Source organism: Poecile atricapillus, chromosome 4, assembly GCF_030490865.1.
Source record: "Poecile atricapillus isolate bPoeAtr1 chromosome 4, bPoeAtr1.hap1, whole genome shotgun sequence".
NCBI lineage: Eukaryota > Metazoa > Chordata > Aves > Passeriformes > Paridae > Poecile > Poecile atricapillus.
The window spans coordinates 44,015,389-44,034,428 of record NC_081252.1 but is presented as its reverse complement, the minus strand read 5'-3'; the positions used below and the strand labels follow the sequence as shown (position 1 = coordinate 44,034,428).

At 37.5% G+C, this 19,040-nt stretch overlaps 1 protein-coding gene across 3 annotated transcripts in view; it reads right to left on the bottom strand.

Annotated features, from left to right (window-relative positions):
• The window catches only part of WWC2 (WW and C2 domain containing 2), a 94,005-nt gene that overhangs the window by 28,283 nt on the left and 46,682 nt on the right, over positions 1-19,040 (bottom strand). Inside the window, exons 3-9 of one of the 3 annotated variants that reach the window (XM_058837639.1) lie at positions 17,558-17,761; positions 16,487-16,563; positions 11,786-11,865; positions 8,939-9,068; positions 8,119-8,265; positions 7,069-7,142; positions 3,856-4,098 (exon numbers count right to left, since the gene is read on the bottom strand). In XM_058837639.1, the coding sequence (XP_058693622.1) occupies positions 3,856-4,098; positions 7,069-7,142; positions 8,119-8,265; positions 8,939-9,068; positions 11,786-11,865; positions 16,487-16,563; positions 17,558-17,761 (955 nt within the window). Of the gene's footprint in view, positions 1-3,855; positions 4,099-7,068; positions 7,143-8,118; positions 8,266-8,938; positions 9,069-11,255; positions 11,402-11,785; positions 11,866-14,718; positions 14,825-16,486; positions 16,564-17,557; positions 17,762-19,040 lie in introns of those variants that run through there. The other 2 variants (XM_058837640.1, XM_058837642.1) reach the window with 2 other exon arrangements.

Below are 19,040 nucleotides of genomic sequence, written 5' to 3'. Positions count from 1 at the left end.
TCCTGTAGTTGTGGATTACTATATTCTTCTCTAGGCATTGCCCAGTCAACTGATACATGTCACAAGTTCTCAAGCAACTAATCTGAGAAACAAGAAACATCAACCATTGCTTTCTTACACAGAGTGAATTAACTAAATTAGGTACTCAAGAGTGCCCAGAATTCACTCCCTTTGAACATCAGATACCAGCAAAAAGACATTAAGTCCCTGATTCAGCAAGGCATGAAAAGCACTTGCTTACACCCATGCTAATTCAGTAAGCAAATCTGGGTTATGCAAAGGTGAATAAGTTACCCTGGGGTGAGCCAGTGTGTGACTTCCACTCCACTGCCCACGGTACATGTGCTCTCACACTACAGTGATGTGTTCATCTGCCAATACCTGCTAAGGCTGTTAAAAGCACACACAGTATTTAATTCTTCACTCAGGAAGACATACACACAGGTTTCCACACCAAGAATTATGTTCATCTATAGTATCAGACACTCTTTCCTATCATTTTACTATTTATCAATGCCTTCTGTCTTATTTTAAAGCCTAATCTATCCTGCTTTTCCCAAGCAAGAGTGCTCTTCACTAGCTCTTTTGTGGCTTCCCAGTAATGAACTATGATTTTTTTCTCAAGGAAGAGACATAGAAATAGCTCTGTGTTCAACTACTAATGGTAAAAACAAGAAAAAAATAAAAGCTTAATAATTTCTCTGACTGAAGTCCTCCAAAGACACACTTACAACCACCTTGAGAGAGACACTATAGCAACAGAATTTGTACTACTGAACTAACAGGTTTCATTGGTTTTTCTCTCAAAAGCACAATTAACAGTTTGCTTTCTTTTACTGTCTTAAGGAGGTGGATAAACATAATTTATCCCTTATAATTTAGCACCTGAAAAAAAATTCATTCCTGGAAGTAATTTGATCTACTAGTAATTAAATACAATTGTTAATACCTGCAGGCTAATGTCAGAAAGATGCTAGTCACAAATCACAAATACAAGCCGAGTGATGAATCACTTGTGGAAGTTTGAGGAAATGCAGGAAGTAATTTTATTGTCTCACAATGAATTGAGATTCAGGGGAAGTTTTTTCATTCTACATCAGGCCAAATGGAAAAAAACCTAACAACCCCACCTCCAAAACTTTCAGACAATGAACGTTCCCTCTTTATAGCACAAGCAGGAATTATAATATCAAAAAAAACCCTGTGTAAACACCTAAACAACCATTGTGTTATCTATTCTGACATGGGCTTCTCTCAGTCTCTCCTGTTTCCACCACTTCTATTTAAACTAACCTATTACTCCTTGCAGGAGGGACTTTAGTGTTAGTAAGACATCTTTCTCTTTTGGTCTTAAATTGTAACATCACTGAGAGGAGCAGAGACTCTTTAAAGAAAATACATTAAAATTTAAAATGCACATACCTAACCTTTCAGCGCAAACTCAGATGGACATGTTTGTGACAGGCACAAGAGCAGGTGCCAGTTTTGCAGACAACAGCACAATCAAGTATTTAAATCATGGACCTGTTCAAATGGCTGTGTTTACTTGGGAGATACTGCCAAGGATTAAAGCAATAATGGAACTCAGAGGCAAAAAAGTAGCAAGTAGTTCTCAACAGTTCCACAATCCACTTATTTCTACACAGTTGCTTTGAGGCTTCTTAAAGCAGTCAGAGTACGCCCTGTCTCTGCCTTTTTGAAGTTGATATGTTATGATCTACACCCACCTTCTGTAAATTGAATCCACGTACATCTATGAGTGGCAATTTCAGCATCCTGCTCCAAAATAACCCAGGGCTATGTTTTTGTTTTAAGTCAGATGTTTTTGTTTTAAGTCAAAGCACGTCTCCTGTTTCTTTTCCCTTTAGAAATAATAAAAATCAAACCACTAAACCAAACGAAAGAACCCTCCTTGCATTAAGCTCTGGTACAATCCACAGCTTCTTATGCTGCTGCTTCATTATCAGTACTTGTGAAAACACTGAAAACTGAAGGCATTCGTGAAACCTCATACACGAAAATGGTAATGCAACAATGATACAATATTTTGAAGATGGCATGGCTCCTCCACTGGTAATAGAGAGGAGAATCTCCCTCATCTTCAAGAAAAAAAATCCTGCTGATTGATCTGATACAATTAAATGTATTTTTTAAAAATTAACATTTCAGAAAAAGTTTCATCATCTGAATCTTTCTGAAAAAGAAGATTTACTTTTTGTTTATAGTAGGCAAACAAGAAATGATCCTCAAAATAGCCTCATGTGAAAGAATTTATGTGCTCTGAAGTCATTAAAGGAGACAGTTTTAATATAAACAGTTGAAACTAGAAATTCACAGGAGATTTCCTGGAATAACAAAGAAGTAACCCAGAGGCCACCGTAACTGCTACCTCAATCAGCAGTGCACAGCATAGCTTACATTAACCTCTGGAAAAAAAAAGCCCTAACACTCCATATTTTCAGGATTAAAAATACAAGGAAAAAAGTTTGAGGAAAAGAGAGGGGGAAAAAGGAAGCTCTAACAACTCATTCTGTCAGTATACATGGAAAATTAATTTCCTCTTGACAATGGGGGACAATTTTACTTGCCCTTGGTACTCCAAGTTTGGCATCTGACATATATGGGAGAACAGTCAGGTGCAGAACTTACTCTGGCACTAAAGCAAATCCAAACCACAAGATGCAGACACCAGCTACCTATTTATAGCTTGAGTCAAGATTTAGCTATACAACTGCATATTATCAAAATCTTAGATTCAAATTACTTATTTGTGAATGAGATTTTATTACTGACCCCTTATTATCCATGTATTAATGGGAGTAAAAGAGCAACAGATCCGTGGTACTTTATGCACTACTAGCACAGACAAGTAGCTTCTCCTGTGAAAATATAGTTCCCTTCATCTAAAACGTATTTGAATTATTAATATAATGCAGTTTAAACTATTATAAAGTGCAAAAATGTTAAAAAATGTATCTTTCTTAATACACACATTTGTACTTTGTCAACAAAAGAACCTCCTTGTTACTCAGCTACAATTTAGGACTCAGCTTCTAATCCTATAATAGGAATTTGGCCATATAGTACACTGGAGCAACAGCAGATATTTCCTATTAGAGGGAAGTAAGAAAGCCCCACAATGCTGATTGCATTACTTCAGTAAGGCATACTACAGTGATACACACAAGGACATTTTGTGCTTATTGCATTTTATGTGGGCTAGAGGTGCCCCTAAATTTATTTCCACTTAGAGCTGATGAAAAGTACATCTGAGACAGTCAGCTTTGATTTTCTCAAATTCTGAATATGGCTAAAACCAATTTATTGTGAGAGTAGCTTCACTTACTATTTGGGTAGCAGCAAGTTAGGAAAGTTTTGCAGCAATTATCCTTCTCATCTGAACTTTTTGGGGTTTTCCCGCTTTTGGTTGCATTTTTGTGCGTAATAAAACTCACAATGAAAGGCTTCAGATGTTGCAACAATCATGATAATCTTTGTAACCTGAGTTCAAACAGTTTACAGCTATTATCAGAAACGAGTGAATGATGTATTGCCTTCCTGCTGCTGTGTTGACATTCCTCAGTTATTTAACATCTGTCACAGGCATTTTCATGCTGGTAACAAATGCAGAGCAACTGATACTGCAGAGCAGATACAGGGTGTTCACATTCCTCACAGTACTGAAGACTTCTTTGTTTTTCTGCCCATTGGGCTAATAACAAATTTAATTAAGATCTACATAGAACAGTCGCTGAAGGAAAACAGCCCATTAAGGTATAGGTCAGGGTCTGCAATGAGTACAAAGGTTAGATTGCAGAAAGCAGCATTAAACATTAGCAAAAGGCAACCCCTTACCTTTCAGCAAGTGCTTGACTGGGTGTGCTTTTCACAGACACCAGCTCGTCCTCAAGCCTCTTCCTTTCCGCTTCTAGCTGCTCTAGCTCATCTTGAGTACGTTTGCGTGGTGTAATAAACTGGAGCTCCTTTAAAAGCTCTTCTTTTTCATTGATTAACATCAGTTTTTCCTTTTCCACATCCAGTGCTCCAGGCCAGGCTTCACTATCTAGCTTAGAGAGTTCAATCTTCAAATTAGCCATGCTAAAATAAAACAAAGCAGATTCACCTGAGTCCAGCACAGCACACAAAGCCCAGGACAGAGAGAAGTGATACAATATTTTGAAATGTATCAGGCTATAACATTTTATACTCAAGGCCCTAATTTTCATTTTGTTTCACTAGAACGAAGACTATGCCAGAGAATTAGGCCACATATCGAGGCAATATGTATATGCATTAAAAATTAGCTGCTCCTATTCCAGTTTAAGTAGAAGTCACAATGTTATTAAAAGCTTTTTTGGAAGCAATCTGTCTGGTAGCATAGCAGTGGCAGCATGCTTTACTCATTCACGAGTATGATGGATTTCTCCTATGCTGTGGGAGGCCGACAGCTCCTCAGAAACAGACATGGCCATGGTAAAAGAATGTGCACCACAGCAAGGCGCTCACTTCAGCAGATCTTAAGACAAAAGCATTGCTCTCCTATGCAATTAAAGAAAAAGGCAATACAACAGCAGCTACCTAAGGAGAAAAGAGATGAACTCAACAGTTTGACTTTGTTCAACTGCTGTTCCATTGCAGTAGCGGGGGGATCAAGACCACCAAAGCTCCTGAAGCCCTCAACCCATTTCTGGAAGGGTCTGGAAGTACAGACTGCTCATGATACCTAGTTTGCATAGAAAGCAAGAAATGTAACTCCAGGGCAAGGAAAGCTTGGCTATAAAATCAGATACCCCCACAGGTGTCCCAGGACCCTGGACGCCTCATCAGATGAATCCATGCTGGAGCCAGGATTGGTGATGCTTGTTTGCTTCTCTGCTCTCTTTCTTCTTTTCTCTCCCTTTCCTATTTCATCCTACCCCCTATTCAAAATCCATCACCACTTGTTTATACTCTGAGGTCAGGGACTGACATCCCCTTTTCCATGCTGCGTGTATAATTTACTAATACAAGTTTGTAAGTTTTTGCTGACTCTTTGGCTTTTGTCATTCCCTAGTGACCATGGGCATCTATGAATCTTGGGTGCTCCTTTCCCCTTAAGGGTGGGATGTCACAACAGGCCAAAAAGGAGTATTAGCCAGATCTTCATCATATCAAGATAGGAGTGTCAGCATGTTGTATCAGATCCTTTTGAATAACAATTGCAACTGAATTCAGCATAGTTATGAACGCTCCACCTCTTCAAGACATTCTGCTGGCTAAGCAACGTCAAATCTGCAATGTACAAAATTATCTGATAATTTTTCAAGTAGAAATGTTCACTTACAAGATCCTCTCTTCATCTTAGCTATTTTACCACAAAATAATAGAGAATTTGCACATATATTATTTCAGAGAAGATCAACACTTATTAAATTACAGTGGTGGTTACAGTGGCCACAATACTTGGGGGATACTGAACTTCATGTGCAAACTGGTATGTATATTCATTATTCCAAGTTACATGCATTGAAATTTCAACCCATGTTCTTGGCTAAGTAATTTGTGAGAAAGATTGATTCTGTGCTGCAGTACTCCATACTCTGAGCACTGTACTGTTTCTCATTTTTTCTCTTTTCCCCCCACCCCAAGACAGAAGTGGCAAACTGACTTACTTCAAGGAAGTTTTTGTTCCTACAAAAGAAAGATGAAATGCCGTGCTGGGACTTCTTGGTACCAAGACACAGCCAAAACAGAGGGTGAACAGGTTTTGGATCAATTATGCCTGAGAAACAATGCCACCTACCTGCATCTAAGTTACCACCTGACAAGATTATATATCCATGATTCTGAGCCAAAATCATACACGCTCAATATTAAACAAACACAATAGCTTTGGTGTTCTTTGATGAATGCATTGAGCATACAATGAGGTTTTATGATCCATAATGAACAGATAAAGGATTGCTGTTGTTACTGGTAAGGACAGTAGATACTACTCTGCAGAAGGAAGTATATATTTGAAATTCGGCAAAAAAAAAATTCATGCAGACTCCTGCTTTTAAAACCTAAAAACTAAGCTGTTACTTGGTACTTCTAAGTTGAAAATTTATTTTTGTGTTTTTTCAAATGATCATGCCGGTGTTTTCCAACTGAAATAATATTTAAATCTCAGATTAAATAGCATTCTAGGCACAGTTTTCATCTGGGGAAAAGCACTATTTTTTAATTTTGTTGACTTGTTTAGTTCTTCATAGTAAAAAAACCCCAAAACTTGGGTGTGGAATAGTACTTAGATTTCTATTTCCCTTAACTTACAATGAACTTCCACAACAAAAACAATAAGGCTTCTGAATAGCTGACAAATAATTTGCTGACAAGTATCAGAAAATAATACCACACAAGTGTACTATCCTTATTGTAAATCTTGCCCCAGTATTATGCAGCACTTCTGGTACACCAGAAGATGTCATTCAAACCCTGAATGTTCAGCTTCCTGATGCCCATTTCTCAGTGCTGCGGCAATTCATCAAGATGGCACTGCTTTCATGGGCAAGCACCACAGAACTTCATTTGAAAGGCATTCCACATTCATTCAGCAGCTCCTGACGTATTTTCTCCTCACATTAAACTAATGAAAAAAAAGCCAACCCATAGTGAAAACAAGTTTTTAAATTATCTAAAGTCCCAAGGGAAAAAAGAAATAATTAAGCCTACTAAATCTGCGCTGGCAGTCTGAAGCAACTCTAAAACTGACGAGCCTTCAGTGGTATAGTAAAGCGAAATTATGATCCCAAAGAAGGATATAATGGACATAAATAACCTGGCGACTGCTTTTCCTCAGAAAGCCACCGCACCCTATTCCCTTAATCCTGGAACTGCCACTAATTTGTCAGCGTTTTAATTTTGTTTCACGGCACATCCAGCTTAGCACTAAGGAGCAGCCGCAGCATTGCCGAGCGCCGCAGCCCCCAGAAGGTACCGCCCGCTGGATGTCGCTGCGAGCACAGCCTTGGAGCCGCGGGCACCGGGAGCTTCCCGGGCACCGAGAGCTTCCCGGCCACCGACAGCTTCCCACATGGTCCCCGTTACCTTCGCTTGGCCTCTTCGTACTGCAGACTGAGTCTGACCTTCTCTGCTAAATTTGATCTACTTCTTGCTCCACTCTGTTAAGGGAAAAAATCAAACAAAAAAAGTAGCCTTGTTAGTGTGCAAAGCTTTTAAATGATCCAACAAAACCTAGGCAGAAGCCAGAAAAATTACAGCTTAAAGAAAAATAAAACTACCCCCTGCCCCTGCAGCCACTTGCTGTTAAATGCCTAGTTAAGATCTCATCTACTCAGCTGTACAAAGCAGTGCTGTTTTCTTCCGAGTCACTTCATACATTTTTAGCTGCTGTACTATCATGTGCTGACATTCCACCAAAGCCAGAGCCCTTGCAAAGAATTCTTGCAGCAACTACATCGAAAATTCTGATCTCCTACTATGAATTCTGTTAAACTCTGAGTTCATTTCAGTGCATTTCAAAGTTAGACTTTAATAAATTTGTTACAAAACACAGACAAGCTCTTTGCCTGGAAAACCTTGTACCCTTCTCTTTCTTACAAACTTAGCTTGCAGAACTTCAAAGAAGGTATCAAAATTAAACAGCCTTCTGTGTATGTAAAATATAACATCAGTGAAACAAAGTTTTACTAAATCACTGAACAAGTAATTCCACAGTTTTTCAGCTGTGTGAAATAAAATTGTGCATTTAAATTCTGAGATCCTTTTTCCTGAATTTTTTTTTTTAAGTTAATTTTTCTATTTAATTAGGTCTATTAAGTGAAACATATCCTATAGACAGATAAAAAAATACTATCCACTTCTTCTGATCTTCATTGTACTGGAACCATTTGACTAAATCAGATTGTCATAAATGCTTCATGACAAATGTATGAAGTTAATCTGAATCTTGATGTAACATTCAAGGGTAAAACATCAGAAAAGTAATTCTAGTGTGAGTGATTCTAAGGAATTCCGTGAAATAAGTGTACCTATATGCTATCTGCAACAGCGAACAGCCATTTGATTCCAATTCCATTAACAGTAGCATTCTCCTCAATTTCTCTTTACACTGGACAAAATGGAAAAAAAGCTCACCTCACCAGAAATGTCAGTCTGAGACCCTGTATCCAGAGTTTGCCTAGGAAAACACAGCTGGGAGTTTACAGAGCTGGAACTCAAGTCTGCTTCAGATGTTTCCGTGGTTTGGTCAACATTGAATTTTTCCCTCAGCTTTGCAAGACTCTGTCCAGGAATTAGAGAAGTAAGTGGCAGTAAAGTTCCTTTGCACTTTACCATGTTTATACCAGTTTATCTCCAAAAGATATTTACATAAAAGACTGGGCTTATTTCATATTAAGCAACCCATCCTTTTAATCAAGCCATTGGTAGGTGACGCTAAGGGTGACCAACACCTGTGAAAAAGTAAAAGCTACTCATTTGGGTTTGTGTCTGTTCTGGGACTTCCTCTGTGTTTTTTAATTTGTCAACCAATTATGAAAATTATGAATTTTGCTGAAAAAAATAAAAGAAACAAAAAGGAAATCTGCTTTCAGAAATGGAAATAAGACAATTTAGATTAGGAACTTTCATTGATTTACAGAATGGTCAGGCATCTTAGAATGTATCAATTTTGTCCACTTAACATTCTAAATTGTGCTTTAGAGGTAACATATGCATGGTAAATTACATTCAAGTTCCAAAAAAAAAAATCTATATTCTCTGATACAGAGCAGCTTTTTGAACTAGGAATGTCACAGGCTTCAGTTTCTGCATCTGAAAATTAATTTTAATACCAGTTTGGCTCAAAGAGTTTTGAGAATCCTTTGAAAGTATAAAATCCAAAGTATTTATCATCAGGGAAGTGAGTCATGTTAAAACAAATCCACACAAAACTTCCATTAACCAAACAAAATACCTTCATTAAATCGTGTTTTTCTCTCTCGCCTGAACTGATCGCCTTTCTGATGGACTTCAGTTCCTTCAGGATGGCTTTGGCCTCACACAGTTCATACCCGCTCTGGCCTCCAGACATTTTTTGGTCAATTCTGTGGAAAGAGAGAATATTAATAAAAGACAGAGAAAATCATACCAGTATCTCTTCTGTTCTACTTCAGGCAGAAGCAGAGTTAGAGAACAGAAGGGAAGGAGGTGAAATATCATTTACTTCAACAGACATGGAAAGGAAAAATGACACTGAGATCTCCATTCAAATGCAATTTAATCCTTGGCAAAAATATCAAGGAGCACAGAGCTACTGCTGACAATACTCCCATTCCCACCAGAACTCTGCAACATAAAGCAGATTTTGGGTACACCTTTCATACTAATAACTGTTTGTGCCCCTTACAGAGGCAGAATTTATTTCAAGTACATCCTTCCACCCAAATCCACACTGGGACATGGGCATACAGGCAGGCTTCTTGGTACTGATCAGCCTTTCTGAGCAGAAACATAACCAGCACCATTCTTGTCTCAGCTTCTCTCTAGTTCACCCTAATCCTGGGCATTAACTGTCTGGAACAGCTGTTCTGCTCAGCCAGTCACCAGGCTCTCTTTATTCACAAAATCTCTGGATAATTAATACCATATGTCATAGATTGGGCAATTCATTAAATTCCTGAACTACCAATGATTTTAGAAACTGTAACCTGAAAATAATAAAACAAGGCTATGCTAAACTTAAAAAACTTTAAAAACTTTAAAAAACTTAAAAAGATAAAAAGAGGATTCATTTTAGTATTTCCATATTTCCTTCAAGAACTACAGTTTGTAAACACATTTCTCTGGTGTCTAGCATAACAGAGTATTTCATAGTATCATGGAAATGATTGCAACTATGCTTCAAAAATTAACACCAACAGCCATCTTGATAAAAATCAAGCATTTAGTACAAAATACATTCATTTATAATACAATTGGTTTTCTGTTTTTTATCATCATCCATCATCTTTTCTGGAAGTTAACAGCTTTGTGAGTGAGGAGTGAACAAATCAGAAGTGACCAGGAGCATCCCCAGCAAGAACAGCAATTCTTACAAAATGCCTGCAGGTGTATTCTATTTTTCTTCAAGTTTTGGCCACAGAAATATCAAAGTTCTAAAGTAGTCTGTAAAACTGTGAGCATATCTGTTCTCCTTTCCCTACATTCCAGTTTTTGTACAAACTAAACTGCATCTGTGTAACAAAAATACCTCTGTGACTTGGCAATCATTCCTATTCAAGGATATATTTATTTCAGCTTTAAAGTTCCTCAAACTCTTTCATAGGCAGGCACTTACTGTGTGACAGCTCTCAATTTTTGGTAACTTACCAGGTTGCTAAGGTCAAATAGATACAGGATACACCAACACTGGGATCATGAATGAACAGTTGGGTAATACACCACATGCTGTCGAGTAACATGACAAGCCACATTCAAATTACAACTGCTTTATTCTGTATATAATTAAGATAGACAAGAAGGATCTCTGATATATAAGATATTCCATCATCCTGTTTTAAATTAATGGGATTAGTACTGTTTGAACGTGGCTGACTGAATTTTAAAAACAAACGTCCATTGTGTTTCTGTGGAATGCTGTTGACAGTTTCTGAAACATGCTTTGGATTCCTATCAAAATGGCTTGTAAGCAAGCTGCTTTAAAACAATACTTCACTGTTGAATTAATATAATAAAACCAGCATGATTGGCTAACCTTTAATCCTGGGACAGCAGTGTGAGTTTTTATTACCTTAAGCTTTGGAATCAATATGTCTTTCTTCTTCTAAATTTTACTACAAATGAGATCTGATTCATGGTTAAATTCAATAAACTATCCTTGTTGGTCTTTATTAATTTAAATAACAGACAAATCTTACATTTCTCTTTTAGTCAAAATGAAGGAGGATAGAGACTTAACTGGCATCTTCCTAATGTGCTGAGGATTACTTCTGCTACTGGAACTAGTACTAAGAGCAAACAGCTCAGCATTTTAATGTGCAATGTATCCTTAATGTATGGATACATACCACAGTGTGGAGAACAGCTAGCATTAATAAATTTCTCTTCACATTAGTCAGGAAAACACACCTGTTAGCAAGGTTTCCTGTGCAGCAAGTTCTTTATGGTGACAGTTCCAGTAATGTTTAATATTTTAGGGCCTAATTTTGTAAGGCAGGAGCAGCAGGGAGTTCTTGGACTGAAAAAAAATCATTCCCTAGTAATCTAACTGGTTAAATACCCAGAAAGCTCACCCGGTTCAGCATCAGCCCTTTGGACACCAGGCATCCCAGCAACTGGAACAAAGAAAGGCGGGTCTCTAATCCTCAAATTGTGACTAATTTCCAACCCTGCAGAGTTGTGTACCATTCATACCTCCAAGAACAGCACCTTTCTCTTTCTTTTGAGCTCAGAGGTGGGGAAGGAGGAAAGAAAGACCTAAGTACCTTTTCAAAAATAAAAAAAATTAATTTTAATTGGACACACAAAGCAGCTAATTTTGTCCTTAGGACCCCTGACCACTGCCCTTCTGTCTGCCTCTTTGCAACACAAGCTACCCCACGAAAAAAAACATAAGAGGGGAGACAAATTTCTTATGTTAACACTTGCACAAAACGGCACTTGCCATTTCCACAGATTTCCCATTTCCTAACTACACCAGAGTTATTAGATTCCCCTTTTCCTCCACAATAATTCTCTTAGATAAAACAGATTCAATTCCATGCCAAAGAAAAGAAATCAGGTGACTGAATTAAGTCAGTCTCTACTATTTTCATTTACTCACTGTTGCAGTGTTTCAAAGCCCTGCTCCTTGTACAGCAGCTCTTGCTTCATCTGAGAGAGTTCTCTCTTCAGCTTCTTAACCTTGTGTGTTAAATCAAAGCAAGAGTTAGAAAATTCCTCTTGTTAAACGATGTAACACATGGCTTTGAACAATTAAAGTGTGCACTATATCAGATGAGAGAAAAAGAGTAAATTGCTCTACTGATACACATTAAAAAAAAAAGGATCTTATCTCTTCCTGATGTCTATGGGCAACATGCTTTAGTATTAAAGGGACACAAGCAGATTAAATCACATTCCTTATTTGTATTGATATCACACTGTGTTATTAAACCTGAGAGAACGTTAACAAGTAATTTACTTCTCACTTGTTAAGCATGCATTCCAACTGTCCTACAGGGACATGCCTGTTTACTTTTAGTTTTATTATATTTTCACTTTTTAATTCCTGGAAGCTGTTCAGACTGTAAAAGACAAAATGGACTCTTTTTTCTCTAGGAACCATCCATTCTTATAAAGCTTTACAGATACTGGATCCATAAATACATAATTCACACTTATTTAATCCAAAGACAACAATCACTAAAGACATGCGAATCACAAATATACATGTCTATTTAATAAAAATGTCTTTGGAAAAATAATCCCTACTCTCCCTAAATTTTCATGGTCTGTTTCTTCTTAAATGTAATATTGCTGTTTGAGACATCAGCAGATCTGACTGCACTAAAAAATATTTATGAATCAAGATTAAATTTAAAAATCCTTCATTTAATTTTTAATGTCATATTTCCCAAATGTATGAAGCAAAGTCTTAGGAACCACCTAAAAATGAATGTACTTAAACACAAATTAATCATCAGCACACCCATAGAGAAAAATGCCTCCTTAAAGTGTGGAGTCCAAGATTTTGGTATTTATATATCTACAGCTGGCTTGTTTGCACTCTACATAGTAGCCAGATATTGTTAGGCTTTCTAACTTTTCAGTCATTAAGGTGAAAAAAGGAAAAGCTAAAAGTCCGCTGCTGTCACCTACCTCTGTAAAATTCTTGCTTGTTTTTAAAAGCTCCTCTGATATTCAACTCTTGAAAAATTATACTAATATAAAGAACTTAGACCACTTTAACTGAAATTAATTTCAAAATATGTCTTCAAGGTATTTTGTATCCAAATCCCTTTAGACTTCCTACTTGCTGATATTCTTCAAATAAAAATAATTTTAAAAAAAACCTAAGCAAACAAAAAAAACCAAAAAACCCCCCACAACCAAACAAAAACAAACAAACAAACAGATATGTTTCCCAGCATGCCAGGTAACAAAAAGCACTCAGCATCAGAAGCTGCTGCAGCTTTCCAGGAGACTTAAAATGCTCTACATTTCTAAAATAACTAGTGATTTACAGAGTCTTTGTAGGGGGTTGTGAATGATACTTAGACATTCCAGCTTGCAGTTTCTGGCTAATATATTTTCTGTGACAGAAATAAAATGCTTTTAATCTCTATTTTCTTCAAAGCAAAACCTGTTCTCTGGATGAGGGGTAATGTTTAGGCTTTTGGAAACTATCATACTATCATCACTACTTGCTTTACTTGACAGAAAACTGTTTTTATTTTGACCATACTGAATAGTTAGCATGACAAATAGACAATTTCTCTAAGTATACATTCAGTGCTCCTCAGCTATTTTCTCCTTGACTAGTATGAAAACTCCAAGAATAATTTCTCATGTGTTCTGATCAAGGTTAAGGAAAATGAACAGATATCACCTCTGTGTTCCAGTTAAAGTGTTGTGTAAAATATGAAACAAGTCTGAATTTTTCTGAAAAATACAGGATGGCTGAACCTTTCCCTTTCAAAATCAGAAACATGTATTTACATTAATAGCAGAAGGCATACTTGATTTCAACTTAGAGGATTTGATCTCTCAGAAACCCTTATATTTTTCCTCAAGATCATCCTCTGAGTGTCCTCTGCTGTACTTAATCATCATTTCATTATCAAGAAATGTGAGTTGGGTGCATTATCCTAGAAGGATGTGACCTACATTGAAATATAGCCTCTGTGTTTACTGCATCATCCCTGCATTAAACTATTCTTAGGCTCCTTGTCTTCTCCTTCAAAACTTTCATATAATTCCTGCTTTTTCACAACTCTTTACTTGTTCTAACATTCACCCCCTTCCTACTGCTTCTGCACATCATCTTCAGCCACCTGACAGATCTCTCCTTCCTACTCCTAACCACATCTTCAAGCAGGCTCCTGTGCTAACCCCTTTCTTAACACTCGAGTCCTAATGGAACAGAGCCACCCTCCCCAGCCCCTCCACCCCTTGTTATTTTATAAAGGTGCATTTCCTACTCACTTCCTGCATGTGCATAAAACTTACTGTGATCACATATGCTTTGTGCTGTTTGAGTTATCTTGCTGATTGCTAATTATGACCCCAAATGGCCCCACTCAAAGTCTACTGCAGGATATGATCCCTCAATTTTAGTCCAGTGAGAAAAATATTTCTTATTATTATTTCATTTAACAGGTGTCTGATTTCTGTCATATTTTCTCCATGACCTATATTGCACAACAGGCAGTTCATGTATCCAGAAGGCTCCACACACATATATTACACACAGCTAACAAGGAAAAGGCCAAAGGCCAATTCAGAAATTCCTCAAATGCTGTTTCCCCCCCTCCAGCCACCGTTAACCTGATGATACCAGTAAGCCTCAGATGCTGTGACACAGAGAAACAGGTTTAGTACTGATCTAACAAACTGATCTAACAAAATGCAAAATCTAAGTAGCTGGCTAGCAGCTTACTAATGACTGTTTCTCATGAAGTCCATGCATGCATATACTGCAAAATGCCCAAAGCTGGCATATTAGCAAGCAACTTCAAACATTCAAAGAAGGGTAAACTGTGATAATAGCCATACCTCTATTGCCATCTTCCATGACAACCACTTTCCAGCCCTAGCATCACAGGGTTCCACCTTTTCTTATCTCAGTTTTCATATCCAGTGGCTTTGGATGACCACACACTTTATGCTGATACAGATACTCTTGGACTGCACCCTTCTAAACTCTGCAGACAAGATTCAGGTCACCTATTTTAGGCATATATGCAGGACTATGCAATGCCAACAAATCAGGTGTTGGGAGCCAGCAGGATATTAGGCTCCTTGACTCCAAGAAACAATGAAGAGAGGAAAGCACCTCCAAAAAGTGAATTACCATGATAAACACATCTGATTCTCACCGTGGTGAGCAATTTGTAGATCTGCAGTCAATGGTAATGGGAAAAAATGAACACAGAACCATGCCTGAATTTTCCCCTCTTGACAAGTAGATGACTGTACTTAAATTTCATCATGTGTTTTGTTCTTCAACAACACTGTAAATTTCCTAAATATACTGGTGATTGCCTTGCAAAGGAAACATCTGTTACTGCTCCACTCATTTTAGAAAGAAGCTACTGCCTTGTTTCTTCTTTCTTGCTCCTGACAGGGTCCTTACTGGCTTTGATGCCCCCTACTAAGCTTAAAAAAATTTTCTTCCCACCTCCAGCATTCTAATAAGCTCCCTCACTAATCACCATCCCTTTGCTTTAATGGATAAGGGATGCCAAATCAAGATTGGTAAGGATGAGTAGGTGCAGTCAGGAGGGTAACATCCAGACATGAGTTTTAGAGTGCATTCCATCCCTGATTTATACTGGGTTTTAAAAGTTGAATGAGCTATTCCAAAGTTCCTCTCAGACACAAAAAGTCACAAATAATCACAACTCTTACTCCAGGTGAAGGAAGATGTTACTCTCTGGGGCTTCTATGAGTGCTGCTCTGTACACAAACCAGGAGAGGGCAATGGAAAAGTTGAGTAAATGCTGTCATTTATGCTGCTTCTGCTCTCCTGGAGTCTGTATTCCAGCCCACACAGAAGAACTGTGCTGTGAGGTGCTGTCTTTTTAACCTGCAGGCTTTGACGTAATTTTTTTCATTACTAACTACAGAGAGTGTAGGCTATCCATAAAACATTATATGCCACAGCTGAAATAAATGAAATCCCTATAGATATTTTAAATGTCTTGCACACCATTTCTTCTTTATTCAAGATAAATTCACTAGAGACTAGCCTATGAATGCAAGTTCTTTATATGGAGTTTGTTACCGACCGTACTGAACACAGCTCACCAAACCATGGATTTATGCTCATTAGAAATTTCAAAATCCAAACACAAACTTTCATCGTTGATCTGAACTGTTCCATTTTGACATAACAGAGGGGTTTCGCACCATTATTGAGAAGTATTTTTCAAACCAACAGAAACTTCTGAGGCAGTTCAAGCAGCTAATGATGCATTTCTCACAGAAGAAAGGTTGTGTAAAAACAATCTAGATGCAGCTCACCTTAGCCTACTACTTTTCCATTTTTACTCTTCCATTAGAAAACAAAGGCATACAACTGAAAATAATTATCATATTTATTTAAACCTACATCTCATTAGAATATCTGTCAAAGTTTCCCAAAAAAGTGTTATCTCAAAGCACCAGAGACAGCTTTAAAAATTAACTTGAAACCTCTGAATGGTATCTAATTAGAACATTAGGAGGTTTCAGTACCAGGACACAAGATACATCTGCTAGTTCAAGCTATGCTTATTCTATAATCATAGAATCCAGATGAACATGAGTTAAAGACTCTCACCCTTAATCTTGTAGTGGAGATTTCAGCCTTCAGAATGTCAGGGTCATATTTTGTGCTTGATGAAGAGCCTGAAAACACTTTTTAAAAAAAGATAAAAAAGACAAATATTTAAATACTTTAAAATCACTAATTTGTCCATTCCTTGATGAATCCACATTGATCAAAACCCTAGAATATGCTCAAAAACATATAATACTTTAAAAGCTAGCCTTTTATAGAGTAGTCATAATTGCAGCATAGCAATAATTACTGAATAATCAAAATTTTCCCCTTTTTCCCCCTACCACTACCTTTCATTACATCTCTCTCCTCATTTATTTATCCCAGGATCCTTAGGTAGAACCTCATTCTCCCTGGCTTTCTTCCTTGCTCTCTGCTCCTATTCCTCTAGCTGGGCCATCTTGCAATCACTTCCTTCCTGAAAGCTGTAATTTTTAACGAGATCTCAGGAAAGCAGAAGATTTATTCAGAAATCTCAGAGATCTGGCACTCAGTTCTTCCACAGATGTACATGCTCCTTTCATACACTACCTACTTCTAAGAGAGGTGTTTGGCCAATAACAAGCGTTGACAGTGCTTTTCCAGATGCCCATTCCCTGCCCAAGACAACAACCTGTATCTCTACTCCATCCCTGGTCACAGAACACAGGCTACAAAATTACGGTCTTCTCTTCCTATAAATCAGCAGCACATTCCCTTATTGGTCTATTGCAGACACCTGTCAACACTGAAGGGTCAGTTCAGCAGGCAGCCAGGAAGGCAAGAGATCCTATTCACTTTGAACATAGATTTGGCATAATTTTGCCTCAACAAACTGCATGACAAAATAGATTTCAGAGCCAACTGTTCTAAATCATGGCTCAAAGGAGTTCAATTGTATCAAAGAGAAGAGGATTCTCTCCAGCAGAATATCTTTGTCTTAAATAAATAAATAATCTAGGGATGCTAACTCTAAAAAAGCCAGAGTACAAGGTGTTCCTATCAAACCTTGAAAACTTATCCTAAAGAGAAACAGGATCCCCTGCAAGGCAGAGATCAAAGAAGTTACATTGTATTCTCTACTGTACTTACAGCTTGTACGAGAGCTTGATTTTTCTTTGTAGGCACCATTCAACCGTACATACTCATCCAGTGCAAGTGCTAGTCTCTGTTCTTTCACCTGGTACAGCTCCTTCTGGGTACTGAGAGCATCCTGGGCTATTGTAAGATAATCTTTTAACATTCTTTCTTGTTCTTGCCGCCATTGTTTCCTGGGATCTTCTATCTGTGTTGTTTCTTTATAGGAGAAAAATAAATGATTTAAAGAGACCTCTGCTGAAACCCACTGACAACAAAACTTGCTTCTTTTCCTGTAATTCACAGTTAGAGTAGTCTAAACCATAGTTTGCCTTTGGTTACTAAGCAGATGCCTCCCTTCCTCTGTCACCACAGTGCATGTAAGAAACAGAATTCAAGGAATCAGTTGCAAAATTAGAAATTAGAGTAAAATAGACAAATGGTTATGCAGATCATTCCCATGTTGTTAAAACTGAATTAGCAACATCCTAAAACTCAAAAAAAAAAAAATTTTTTTTGCATCAGAGTATTTGGAAATAATAGGATCAACGAAGTCTTTAAACATCTTAAAACAATGTATTTCTGAACAAAAACTAAAATCAATCTTAGCAATTACATTTGTTCAACTCCCTTCCTCCCCACTTCATTATTTTTTACAGCCATATGTTATTCAGGTTTTTAGTGGTTATCTCTCTCCTTTCACTCTATAAAAACAATTTTATCTTCGCCCCTGTAACTGAACTAATAGATCATTAACTCTCCAGCTCACCTCTCCTAACTCCATCCCTATGCTGCTAGACATATGATCCAACACTCAACTCTCTTTTATGGCCAAGAGAGGGCTGCCCTCAGAGGGCACTTCTGTCAGTCGAAGACACGTGTCAGAGATCTGCGGGACCAAACTGCTTTTCTGAGATGTCTCCTTCTTTTCACCGACTACTCAGGTAATAAAAATGAGTAGGCCTTTAATTTACAAAGGGCTTCAGGTAACATTTGAAGTCCAGCAGCCACACACAACATAGACTTGCATAGGATACATGGACAAGAGGACCAGACATAACAGAGTGGTATATGAGATCAACCTAACTGAAGATTTTAAGATTTTATTTCTAATGCAAACATACAGAGAGGATTATATATGGTTGAATGTTCAAACTTATCAATATTTCCTGATTTAGTTGAGCACTTTTTGAAGCTGTAAAATGAATATTCTTCCTTTAAAGCTGTACTAAGTACAGAAACATTCTCACAAGACATAGCCATGAAAAGTCTGAAATCTAAATGCAAATGTGCACCACTCTTCCCAAGTTACATTCTGTAAATCTGCATAGATCTACAGAGATAAAAAGTAACATTTGATACCAAAATATTTAAGTGCAAAGTATTCACTTCAGAATTTTTCTGCAAAAGTAGGAGGCACATTTGTTCTCTGAGTTAGATTTCTGCTGCTTTAGTCCTCTGAATTGCTTTACTGCTGGAACCAATGCAGGGGGAAAAA